A 13,153-nucleotide genomic window follows, 5' to 3' on the forward strand; every position below is an offset into this window, starting at 1 on the left:
GTTCGATCTTGCATGTTGCTTCCCCTTATGTCGAGGAAAAAGGAAAGGAGGATGAGGAGGAAAATGATGTTTACGTTCATTTGTAAAGGGATGATTTAAAAATATTAAAAAAAAATAAAAATAGGATTATAAAATAGTAAAAAAAGTTACAAATAGTAATCTCTCATTCAATATAAATATTTTTTTATTTTAAAAATATTTATTTTTAATTTTTGAAAAATATTTTTCAAAACTTATATATTTAAAAGACTAGTTGATCCATCGGCTCGACCAATGAGGTAATTATCCGAAAGTATCATTTTCTAATTCAGTTCTAATAACTATGATTTTGGATACTATGAGAAAAATTTTCTTTTCTATTTAATTATTCTCATGATGAAATAATTAAATAGAAGACCACTCTAAATGGGCTTAATACGGCCCACATACGAGCCCAACTTGCTAAACCCAAAATCTATAGAAGACCACTCTAAATGGGCTTAATACGGTCCACATACGACCCCAACTTGCTATACCCCAAATCTACAGAAGACCACTCTAAATGGGCTTAATTCGGCCCACGTACGACCCCAACTTGCTATACCCCAAATCTACCCCTCTTCTACCTCTAACTCCGGACGCCTCCGCCGATATCTTCGGGCACTCGAGAGTATCTCCTCTCCCAGCGATTCTTGTTGTTCTGTTTCGATCTTGTTCGGACTTACGCTGTTGGAGTTTCTCAAGATCACGCAGTTTTCGATCCAAAATCCGACCTTTTCGCATCGAAGGTTGGGGGTCGAAGCGGGGAATTGACGGAAGCAACGATGGAATTGGCGGACAAGGCGGTCGGATTCTTGCTGTCGGCCGTCAGCCTCTCTATCTTCAGCTATTACACTTTCTGGGTCATCATTCTGGTTGGTCAATTCACTCCCCTCTGTTTTGGTTCTCATGTGGGAACCCTTGATTCGTTTAACTTGTGGATCTTTTGATTGATACAATTGTGCAGCCATTTGTGGAGAAGGATCACTTTGTGCATGGGTATTTCCTTCCCCAGGAGTATGCCATCTTGATACCCGTGTTTGCTGGTGTTGCGCTCCTCAGTTTCTTGTGTGTGTTTGTTGGGTATGTGACGATCAAGTCTAACAAGAAGAAGAAATCCGCTTGATAGCAGAACATCGTTTCGGATCCGTGATATCACGAACAAAATTCTGACTTGAAGCCGGAAGATTGATTAGTGGGGGATGTCCTTTCTTTGGTGGTCATTTTTCTCATCCTTTTCACCATCTTTTTCTATCTTTTATTTGTGTTTGTTTCAGTTAGACACCTTTATGTTATCTTTTGATCTCTAACTGCAAATGATTATAATATATACATTTGTGTTATTTCTTCTTGGGCAACTGATGAATTGATCAATTGTTTGCTAAGTACTTCTCTGTTGTTTGGTCTGAAGTGCAACAAGAGGATGCAAAATGAATCGTGTCCCTACGATAGAAGGCCTGGTACATTTTAACTATCCATGCGATATACTTGATTCATCGGTTTGGTAGTGCCAAAAAATATATATATTTTTATGGAATATCATTTGATGGTTCAAAATTTATGATTCTAAATCTATCCTTTTAATAGCATCAGCTCAGTCCATGTGCTTAGAATTGCAAGATCTATTCATGGTGAGTCTCTGATATATATCATATTAGGAGAAAATGATTCTCAAAACTTATTTGACTAAGCTTAGACTGTGTATACTGTGACACCTCTCACAATAATCTGGATAGGGCCTTAAAAGGCCATTAGTTCTGCACAAAAAAATTTGTAGAAATTTGGAACTGTTGATTTGGGCTGTTTAAATTTGATATTTGTTGCTGGTCATAATTATGTGATGGTTGTTCTTTACCTATGATTCCAAATTGTTCTGCATAGGTTGTCATTTGTTTCATTCACTTTGAGATAGACATTATGAAATAAGAATGAGAATGATTAAAGTAAAGTTTTGTGCATCCAATAGTTAAAAACTGGCATTGAGAAACATATAAAATTAAGTGTTTCTGTCATGCATACTAAGGTAGACTAGCTTTATAACTACTTATGACAAAAAAGTGGGTTTTCAATATGGATGGACTTATTGTTTGACACCAGACTTTTTCTCTATAGATAATTCATGGAAGTAATGGTACATGATATAATTGTCCTGTGACATATTACTAGCACTTTATTGCTAACATATATGACAATAATTAATTATACTGTAATGCAGTCACTTGGACAAGGTAATGAGGAGATGGTTCAGATGTCAAGCTCGTGAACCATGAATTTGGCGGTAGCGACCATTTTTATCTTATCACATACTTAAGAAGTTTGAAAAGGGATGAAAGTACTTGAGACAATCCATTTGTGGCATTATTAGAGTTTAAAATATGCTAAAAAAGGTAAAGGTAGTTGAAGCAGAAATAGAAGTGGGACTTAATAGCAAGGTAACGGAAAAGATGTAAGGATAATCACCATGTAGTTGGCAAAATTATTGATTTTTATTGGTTATAGTAAACTCCAATATGTTGTTGTCGCTGGCAAAATATGTATTTTACATGTTACTTCAACCCATACCCATATTATCTGTTACTTGCTAGTTAATTTTTATTATCTTACATTATATATTAATTTGAATTATGATGAACCTTGACATTTTTAACTTGGAATATGTATTTGTTATTTACCATGCATTCCGTGATCTATTCCTCCAGTGTAATATGCTTACCAGGCCTTCAAATTAAATTGTTTAAAGATAATAAAAGCATGAACGCATCGTAGTTGTTTGCAACTTCTTGTTCTATATCATGTTTCCATCTGAACCATTTTACACACAATTCTAGAGGTGAAAAAGTTTATCTAGTACATACATATTTAGTGCTACAATATTTTTTGTCCTAAATCAATAAAGAGACATGGAAATAAGTTGTTCAGGTCCATGATCACAATAGTTTACTTGTTTAATTTCTTCCTCTAACTTCAAACCTTTGAGACATTGTTGAGAGCTGTCTCATTAAAAGAAACCAGCAAATTAAACATACAAGGACCTGAGTAGCATGCAACATTTTACTTTTAGATAATACTCTTCCAACATAAAGTTTAATAAAAATTGATTGGCAATATCATCAAGCTTGAATTCTGGAGGATACAGTAAGAACTTTGTTTGGCCTGTAATTTAGAGATACAAGTGTTTCTGGATGCTCTCTTACATGCAGTTATTCTTGATATATACGATAACTACAATTTTAATGCATGAAAATAATCAATTTGCATCTGTAGTTAAATAATCTGTTTTTTAGTTGCTATTCCAATGCTGTTGCGTGAAAATTTTACTGCATTCCATTCTGAAAGGATTCTGCTTGATCAATGACAGATTGTACCACTTCTGTTGCTACTTGTATCGCATACAAATTGTTTAATCAATAAATATCCAATAAGATTTTTCAAATTTGTGGTTGATAGACTTGTGATACTTCAGAAATGAGGCTTGAGATATTGATAGTTGCAGAATAAATGTTGTCGCTTTAGTGAAAATAAGCTTTTAAATTAATAGATTCCAGATAGCAGCCAAGAAATTTGAATCTTTGATCAACACATATTAGTTGAATCAATCTGTGCTCTCATCTACAGTTTTTTCTCCTTTTTCTCGTTCTGTGGATTTTGAGATTGTATGTTGCAAATGAGCTCTGTGTTTGACATTGTTCTCTTAAATTGAGATATCATCACAGGACACTTCTACTTCAACTTATTTTAATCTCAATTCATTTCTTAGCACTCTAAATCTAATGTGGTATTGGGTCTATTCTACTTTCTCTCCATTCATCAACAGGCCAACCTATCAACCATTCATTCAACCTCGGTCCATGAGACAACAAACAGATAAAAGAAACTGGCCAGGATTCTACATCTCCTGTTTGTTTGCTTGAAGCAGGTAATGCACAGAAACACCGAACATTTCATAGACATTCTCAAGCTACAAAAAGATGCAGCATCCAAAGATATCGCACAAGGAATTAACTGAATTATACATCGTATAAATACGTAACATTATTCGTATCCACATTAGCCGGTGGTTCAGTACTCGACAATCTCATCTAATCTGTCTTATATGGTTCTCTGATGCACAATGATCAGTGCCACGCAGAAGCTGAGATTAGGTTTCTGGTCTTCCAACCCAGTAGCAATGCGCCATCTTTCTCCACCGCCGTATACTTATTGGAGTAATAGCTCAGCAGAGTCTTTATCACGGAGTTCACATACGAGCTAAGCGGGTAAGGCTTAAAGCCTGCCATGCTGAGCCTCGATCTCCACTTACCGAGCAGCTCATGCCTCTCCACCCTATCCTTCTCTTCACATGCGATAATGTTAACTATGTCCTTTGCCAGACAGTGCTGCTCCACATCGATCCTCTCCTTGCTATCCCTCTTCAGCGTCGCATCGATTGATTCGAACATTGCAGAGTAGTAATCTAGAGTCTCAATGAAACGTGTCAGGAACGGTGTTGTATTGGTGTTGGACTCCTGCTCCACCAAAGTTGTCACTTTCGGTGACAATCCCTTAACCATCCTCAGCAATCCATCGCGAGGGTTGTTCACGTCGACACTCTCATCGGGTGTGTGGTGGAGCTGAAGAGTGAAGTTCACCGCAAGTGCCTCCCCGGTTCTTATGTCCAACATTTCTCTTGTGACCTCAGGCCCATAGACGGAGAGACCTTTGAACTCAAGCGGAATAGAGAACTTCTTGGACATTCCCAACAACATCTTCTCGACCAGCTGCAAGCCATCTCCTTGGGTGTACTCTGCCACTGGATCATTGATCCCAGTGATACGGACATGTGGTGGACCACCAGGTCTTGCTGCTAATGCCTGTATTAGAGTGACCCATTGAGTCCCTTGAGCAATCTGAAAGTCTATAATGTGGATCCTGTCCTCGTTCTTTAGTGCATCAGCAATTGCTCCATTTGCTGCCATATATCCAAACTTGAAGTAGGGGCAAATGTCATACAAGATCCCCATGTAAGAAAGAAGCTCCTTGCTCTCTGGCTTGCGGGACCTCAGGCCACGATAGATGTTGGTGCCAGAAGACTCGTGTCTTGCCACCAGGCCTTCTAGCATATAAGCACCAAGACGCTGAAGAGGCTCTCCACTGATTGAAACAGCTCTGTGGGCTTTTTCAACTAATAATTCAAATTCCTCAATCTTGTTCTCGGATAAAGCTTTAGCACATTCGATTAGAAGCTGTTTCACATCAGGCTGTTTCACATCAGTACCCGATTGTTTCCTCACTTCCCTAACTCGTTTCCCCGGACGGGCTTCATGACTGATATTCATATGTCCACCAGAGGTATACCGAGGCTGGGGGATAGTAGGAGACTCCAATTGGGTTTTGTGGGTCCATGTCCTTGACCGCTGCTTTGTAAGCTGGGGCTGTTTGTTCTCATTCAACTCAGGATCAGTACTAGTTGTTGGCTTGACAGTTTCAGGTGCCATGAGAACAATCCCAAGCTCTTGTAAAGTGTGCTTCATGCTCCGACTGGAAACTGCATAAGTTAATCTGATTGTACTCGGATCTCTGGAAGATGAACTTGGGACTGCTTGAATGCTGTCAAGTTCTTGCAAAGTGTACCTAAGTGTGTACCCAGACTTGCTAACCCGAGATGGTTTCTGTGAAGCTGTTCTGTTCCTGACTATTGCTTAGCAGAGGGAAAAACTCAAACCGACTTGAAGTAGGGGAGCTGAGTGAGTTGCCAAGAGCTGATTTGATGGAATCAAATGTCCATTCAGTGTAAGCAGGATTTTGCAGAGAATAGGATTCACGGTAGATGTCTGCATCAGTAAACCCTCAAAACTGATCAGAATCCATGCTAAAAGATGAGCATCAATAATGAATGAGAAAGAGCAAGAACACACCCTAAAGAAAATGTCACTAAATTCATGTTGGTCAATGAAAATGAAAGAATCATAACTCCAAGATACACACAAATAAAAATGAAGGCAATAACATTAGTTTAATAATAAATAACTTTGGTAATCAGACAAAGGTTTATGTATGGAGGAACCCACTGTTGGGACAAGACTTGGGAGACGACATCGATCCATGCCTTGTGATACGTGCAAAGTGCTCATAATGTTAGATTTCAGACAGCACAAATACCTACATATTTCAACTGTTGCACAATTGGTTTTGGGGATATGGCACTCCCCACACATTTTAGCAAAAATGGAAGCTTTGATTCTTCAATTCTCCTTTTCAATTGTAAGTTATACACAGAATGACACAGGATATGTCTTGCTAGCGTATACTGTCTAACATTTGTGCTATTGCACAGTTTAAGTGCTCCTAAGAAGGCCTAGAAGACATGCATGCTATAAGGTCATGATACATTATTGGTAACAACAATGGGACTACTGTAATTTGCTTGTCCATAAAATACCAATTTATGAACATGCATCATAAACATCTGCAAACTTGTTTCTAAATGCAAAATTGCACAAGTATGAAAGCACACATTGCACATTACAGCATAAAAGTAGAGAACACACAAAAAAAAATGTGGGAAAAATCTAGCATATAAAGTTACCAAGCAAATGTGAGAATGAATTTAATTGTTAATATGCAAAAGGAGACATCTATATATCTACTTTTTATTATTTCACATGTGAAAAATGCAAGATACGAAAGTGGAACATATAACTGACCAGCATATACAATTGTTGTATAGCAAATCCCAAAGAGAAAACATAGCAACCAAGCATATCATCATGAGAATTTCATACCACAACAAAAAATGCACATGATTCTTTAATAGAAATAAGATAAATGTACCTGTGGATCATAATTGTTCTTCACAACTAACTTCCTTTCAATCTTCTTCGAGAGAGATTTTTTTTACCCGAACTTGGATAGACTGGGCACTATCACAGAATTGTAGCATAACAATATCATAAAGCATCCATCCTACTATCCTATGTTCTTCTTGAAGCCCAAACCAATCTCCGATACGCTATGTCCTTCCTCTTTACTATTACCAAATATCCATCATAAAACATATGCCAAAGGATGGTCTATCAACAGATTGTGTAAGTAAACCAATAAAAATTTCATCCTTCAGAAAACCTGATACTGCCTCTGACTCCAGTTATGGGAAATACAAGTTTTTGCATGAAGCATGTTTAACATTTAACTTCTGGTGCTGTCTTCCAGTTTCCTCAGTATCTTTTTCCTCTATCTACAATTTGAATGTCTTCATCTTGTGTCTAATAATCATATAAGGATATCTATTCTTTGCTCCTAGTCCAACTCTGACAATTGTTTTATGCATACGTTGATTTATGTGAATCCATGCAGTGAAATCAAATGCCTTAACTAAGAGTAAACTTAATAAATGCCTATATGCAGTAGGCCGCCAACAAATATGAAGTATAAGATATTGAGAACTATATCCACCTAAGCTAGTAATTAGCCAGTCAAGCCCTCCAACTTTTCTTGTTCATATTTACTGATCTTATATACTGATCTTTTGCCACAAATAAGGAAAATAGCTTTCCAGCTACCTGAAGTAGAAAGTCCTTTTCAATTTTGCAAAGATGACCCATTCACGAAATGTTTTTTCATGCTAACCATCATGCAGCAAAGGCTAAAATTACTACATTGGCAGTGATTTGACTAGCATTATACAACAGAAATTACAACAAGAAGGATGCATGCACAATAACATTTTGAAGAAATTTATTTAACTCTACATCCGTTGTTCTCGCACTTAGGAAGCCTTGGTTGGTGCATTAGTATTGGGGAAAGAGAGGAAAACTCAAAAATCCAAAAGAACACCCAGAGATTAATAATAAAAAACATACTAAAAGGCTGATGCAAGATTAATGTGGTTCGATAAATCATGCCTACATCCACAGAGAAAATCAAATTCTTCATCATGAGAGAATAATTACAAGACCCTTAAGTTATCCTCATTCAAGCATAAATTTCCTTCCACATCCTCTCACATAAACCCCAAAAATTTTATACCTTGTCTCTCACCCTTCCTAGAAACCCCAGAGAGCACTCTCTCTAGACATCTTAGAGAGAAACGAACACCAAAAGTATTTTTCACATCTTGCTCTCCTCCAATCAAAACCCAAAGATAATAACCAAACCCTAATTATCATGATTTTCTTTCTTCACGAGAACTCCTTGTACTACGATTCCTTATCCCATTGACTCCGGTAATCCCAAAATACTTACCAATCCTAATAATTAGAGTAACATCTCTATGAAAAACCATAAGTGGCTATCCATACAGGTGTTGTTTCTTTGTTGTCCCTTACATTTTGAATGAACCTACATAGGAATGATAATATCTAAAAAAAAGCAACATGCCAAGAGGTCCATTTTTAACTTACATGTTACAAAAAATACGAGCTAGGAAAAAAGGGCAAAATTTGAACAAGTGCATGCAACTCAACAATCGATCTCTAGCACATAGCTCCTCGTCTTCTCCTTTGCTTTGTCCCCTCCCAAGATTTTATTTCAACTATAAGTGATGACTAAAAACTCAGTAGAAACACACTCAAATTGACAACAAGAAAACAAGGAAGAAAAAGGAAGAACTCAGTACACGTCAAATTATCCTCTTTCTCCCTCACACAAAACCCAAGTATATATACAGTAACAAAGATGCAACTCCAAAAGGCAAAATAAAAGACGAAAAGATAACCTTTACCCTTTATCTTCAGCCCGAACTTGAAATGTTTTCCTACCCAAACAAGAATCCCACCACCTACAGCCATCTCCAACCCATTACCCTTGGTCTTCCTTATCAACAAGTCTCAATCGCCAAAAAGATGAAGTGAAATTCGTCGAGAGATCAAACAAGATACACCAACACCGTCAAAAACTTGCGCTCAAATGAAGGGGTAAAGATAAGCAATCAAAAACCAAACTCGAGGACGAAATTGTCACACGAATCCAAAAGCAAACCGCTAAGAAAAAACAATTGAGGTCGCCGATTTTACCTTCTGATTCCCCTCAAATCGCTTCAGAATCCAAACTTGGACTCGCCTCTGTTCCTTCTCTCTCAATCTCGCTCCCTCCCTCTTCCACGTTACTTTCTCTTACGGCTTCATATGCCAGCGCACGGCCGACCGTGCGACTTAACGGCGTCTTCAGTGCGCAGGTCAACGTTCCCAAGTCCTAACGCAGCAGCGACGATCACTCGCCGTCCGATCCAAATCGCGCGGCCCTTGGGTCTCGAACCACGAAATCCGCGTGACTGGGCGCGCCTCGTCACGTGACCCCGTGTGGGGACCCCTCCGGACACGCGGGAGGCGTCAAGAGGTGACCTGACGTGTCGCGTGCCACCGTGGGATGGACATTCGACGGCGGTGGATCACTCTCTCGAATATTTCTTCGCTTTTGACCGCTTTGACTCCATCCCAACCGTCCGTCCTCACGCGTCCGAGTCAGACAAGGACTGACGTGGTCGTGAGCCCCTTCCTTGGGCGGAAGGCGACACGTCAGGTTTGCGTATTCGACGGGTGTAATAATTATCCCCTTAACGGCCACCCGCATCCTACCTGGAGACGGATGCATGCTCGTGGTGGGACCCACAGCGACCAAGGCAGTAGTAGCGTTAGACGGGTAGACCACGTATGCGATGCTACGTGTGTACACCGTCACACATGCCAAAAATGATGGCTTTGTTATCATGTAATATATTTTTGATGGGCGAAGAGTTGGAATGTGAATATAAATCAATTAAGGAGGCAAAGTGCATGTATAAAGGGAACTCGAGGTTGACTTTTGTTGTTTGTAGGACCTTTGACCGAGTTAGGCATTGACAAAGTTGCGGCATTTTTGCGTAGGTCCAATGGATAGGTCAGATTGGTCTAAGATGATTAGCTCTGGAGTTGAATACTTTCTTGTTATTATTTTTCCTTACAACGACAGCTTAATAAGATTTTCAAACCCATTTACTGAAAATTCAAAACTACTTCCAAAATTTTTTCCCTCACCGAATATTCCCATAAAATTTTCACACATTTACTAAAATTTGATTTATCAGCAGCGTGTATTTTTGCAACATAAATCATGATTTAGGGATTAATTATAAAGGCAACAATTATGTGATAAAAATCTCTACGTCTATATCTCATACCATAACATATACTACAGACAAAAACATAGAAATAGATTGAATGTGACAATCATCAATCGAAACTTGGAGAATATGGACATAAAAGAGCAGGAAAATCTTTAGATACAACTGGTTGACTTGGAAGAGCTAATTATGATGAAAAAGATGTCCACTCAACGTGGCCCCAGTGATGGAATATGGGCATCTACTTGACTTTGAGTAAAAAAATAATAAATATATTGGATATTTTTGAGTTCCAATCAATACTAGTCTTATTTTTGAACTTATCGTAAGTACGTGTCGAACTAAACTCTTCGATGCTTAAGTTAATAGAGATTCGAATATATTTTTTTTTACGGAAAACTCGAGTAATCGTTAAAATTGAAGTGACAGTTAATTTACGAGACGATAAGAACCATCAGACAAAATAGTTATATCAATCGACATCGATTGATATATATCCAAAATACATAAGATGGAACGGCATCATTGAGCAGCGATGATCACCCTGTAAAAGCAATCAAAAGTTTCTTTAGGTGCAATGTGAATCCATATACTCCCAAGAAACAGATTCACGGGTCGCTCGGTCTGTTCTTGACATTGCAGGCATGAAGACATGCCACTGAAAGGTTGATGTGGATGGAGAGCAGAAACAGCTCTGCCTGTCCTGCTAATTGGCTGTGATTGATACAAGGACTGAAAGTTTCAGACAAATTTGCTTGTGATCAGATAACAATTTGGAACAAAAAATGAGAATTAAACTCATTATTTGTTCCAAGTAACTTCATGGCTTACATATTACCACAAAACATGGCAGTAGAGCACTCGGATTGAGCAGATAGAGCTCCTCAATGCTTCCATAGATCCCGATCTTCCCCGCCATCGAATCGAAAGCAGACCGACCTACGAGCTCTTGGTAGGTGTCCAAAGGCTTGTGAACTCTACCTGCAATGACTCTGCAAACCAGCAGTGCTTTCTTCACCGAAGGATCATCTTCGCAAGTCTCGATGGATTCGAGTGCTCTGCCACAAGTGGAAGTCGTAAACACGCCTATCCTTCCCTTGGATTCCTTCTTTGAGGAGAATCCATGTCGAATGATCTGACAAACACTGCACTTCTCTGATGTGCAAAGGCTGGAAGAGCCATTCGAGCCAAGAGAGCAGGCAATTGCGGTGCCATGGAACCTTAAGTGTTCGTTGCCATCGGCCAGGCATCTGGGGTGCTTCTTTGGGAGCTTACTGGCTTTCAGTTTGATCGTCTCCCTGTACTCCTCGAACTGAGCAAGATTTCTTTGCATGTTATGGATCTTTAGGACCCTCTCAATTTGCCTGCAACTGCTCCCAGTGTTTAACCAGCTTGTTCTGCAGATCATTTCTACTATCTTCCTAGAGGTGTCTCCCTCCGCAAGTTCGCTCACTGCAGAGATAATATCATCACAGTCCATCAGGATAGATGTGAAGAAAGGAAATATGAGAAATGATTAAACCTATCAGTTCTATGAGGTAAGATGAACATGGGAAATCTATCTGAAAGCATTTACGAGTGTTGATACCTGCATGCTTGGATAGATGGTGTGCCTCCAAGATCTGCCACTTCACAAACATCTTCCCACATTTATGGCAGGCAACAGCTGCAGAGGATACCTGCACATCTGTTTCATGGGAGAACCTTGGTGCTGGAACAGCATGATGAACTGCAGCAACACCATTGCCAGGCAAAGCAGGAGAGAGAGATGAAACCCCAGAAAAGGTAGGACATCTTCTTGGTGTGCATGAAGGGTTATGTCGGAGAGGATGGTGGACTCCTGGCCATGGTGTCCCAGACCAAACGGTGCCAACATAGGTAGAGTCATGACAGGCTCCGGATCCAGTGATCCTTCTCAGCTCACAGCTTGGATTGCTAAGAACAACCTCATGGGTGATGGGATTCAGAAGCTTGCTGCTCCCGGTGGACCTCGGACTGCAACTTGGTGGCATCAGAAGGTGTCTCTTGCTCCCATGGATCACATCTTTGAGGTTGGCCATGGATCTAGAGCACCCAGACCTTCCTGCCGTCCGTGTCAAGATGGTTTCAAGATGCCCCCTGGCCTTTGGATCATGAACCTCTGATGGCTCAGACTTGCAGTGGAGAGATCTCTTCAAGGCAAACCAAAAAGTTGGCATCTTCTCCTCCTCCACCTCCTTCTCCCTCTTATTCCTTCTCTCTCTTCTGCTTTGGTGCTCCATGGACTCTCTGCATACCTCCCTGATTCTGGAAACTGATAGATTCAATGGCAATCGATCTCAATTGCTTATTTCCTGCTTTCTTTGCCTGAGCTCAATTGGCATCACCATCAAAGCTGTATCTGTGGTTCCCTTCCTTTTCCATGTGAAGCAAAATATAGTCTCCTCTACACTTACTGCTCTCTTGGAAACCCAACAGCCATTACAAATCTACTCAAAACACCATTAAACTTAGCACAGACAATGCTTATGGAAGAGTCCACATAGAAACTCAAATTTCTTGCAGATTTTAAGGCCTTAAACTTGTTGAGAAAAGCGACTAACATAGTGGACACTGGCACACGATGAAATCATTTTAGATAATCTACCAAGGAAATGGCTGCTAGCATTTTATTTCACCTCTCACCGCAAAAGCTTTAAAGGTCATTGTTCTGTTATGGATGTGTTGTGCCCTGGCGTGTAGGATAACACCAGTATGTGGTACAGCGCTTGAAACAGCAGCCAATATTGTTGCTTGTTTGCAAGTGGCTTGCTGCACACAAAATCTCACCAAGACCTGACCTGATAGAGATGACAAAGGAGCCAGGTCTGGCTCATGATCCATGTCTAACCCAGTCTTATGCACTGTTCATAATTGTACTCTTCTCAAGCTGCAAATCCTGTTTCTGTAAGGAAGCATCATATGTAGAAGCAAAATACTGTGCTTGTTAATTGGTACTGGAGCTAAACAGAGGAAAGAATTCATATACCCATTTAAGAATTATTTGGATGATGGAATCATTATTCATACAGTATGAAAACT

The 13,153-nt window shown here is 39.5% G+C and overlaps 2 protein-coding genes, 1 long non-coding RNA gene and 1 pseudogene across 3 annotated transcripts; 2 read left to right on the forward strand and 2 right to left on the reverse strand.

The window, feature by feature from the left end:
• The first annotated feature begins 594 nt into the window (after nt 1-594).
• Nucleotides 595-1,361, forward strand: LOC135585182 (dolichol-phosphate mannose synthase subunit 2-like). The gene is made up of 2 exons (XM_065168221.1): nt 595-893; nt 986-1,361. Exons 1-2 carry the CDS (start codon nt 804-806, stop codon nt 1,142-1,144), a joined length of 249 nt encoding a protein of 82 aa, XP_065024293.1. The 5' UTR covers nt 595-803; the 3' UTR covers nt 1,145-1,361.
• A 2,577-nt stretch (nt 1,362-3,938) lies between these two features.
• Nucleotides 3,939-9,002, reverse strand: LOC135649643 (chitin-inducible gibberellin-responsive protein 1-like; annotated as a pseudogene).
• A 1,792-nt stretch (nt 9,003-10,794) lies between these two features.
• Nucleotides 10,795-12,936, reverse strand: LOC135649453 (uncharacterized). Its single transcript, XM_065167804.1, has 2 exons — nt 11,682-12,936; nt 10,795-11,545 (listed from the first exon to the last, which is right to left on the reverse strand). Exons 1-2 carry the CDS (start codon nt 12,352-12,354, stop codon nt 10,914-10,916), a joined length of 1,305 nt encoding a protein of 434 aa, XP_065023876.1. The 5' UTR covers nt 12,355-12,936; the 3' UTR covers nt 10,795-10,913.
• LOC108951252 (uncharacterized) lies at nt 11,265-11,888 on the forward strand. Its single transcript, XR_001975614.2, has 3 exons — nt 11,265-11,393; nt 11,497-11,631; nt 11,753-11,888. It is a non-coding gene; the product is annotated as an uncharacterized LOC108951252 (long non-coding RNA).
• Nucleotides 12,937-13,153: the final 217 nt, after the last annotated feature.

This window comes from Musa acuminata, chromosome BXJ3-9 (genome assembly GCF_036884655.1).
Source record: "Musa acuminata AAA Group cultivar baxijiao chromosome BXJ3-9, Cavendish_Baxijiao_AAA, whole genome shotgun sequence".
NCBI classification, from domain to species: domain Eukaryota; kingdom Viridiplantae; phylum Streptophyta; class Magnoliopsida; order Zingiberales; family Musaceae; genus Musa; species Musa acuminata.

Bases quoted from the DNA above. Each gene is read 5' to 3' on its own strand.
- LOC135649453 (XM_065167804.1), bottom strand. From the start codon at position 12,354: ATGGAGCACCAAAGCAGAAGAGAGAGAAGGAATAAGAGGGAGAAGGAG. The intron at 11,546-11,681 runs GTATCAACACTC...TTATCTCTGCAG, and splicing joins CCATCTATCCAAGCATGCAG to TGAGCGAACTTGCGGAGGGA.
- LOC135585182 (XM_065168221.1), top strand. From the start codon at position 804: ATGGAATTGGCGGACAAGGCGGTCGGATTCTTGCTGTCGGCCGTCAGC. The intron at 894-985 runs GTTGGTCAATTC...ACAATTGTGCAG, and splicing joins CTTTCTGGGTCATCATTCTG to CCATTTGTGGAGAAGGATCA.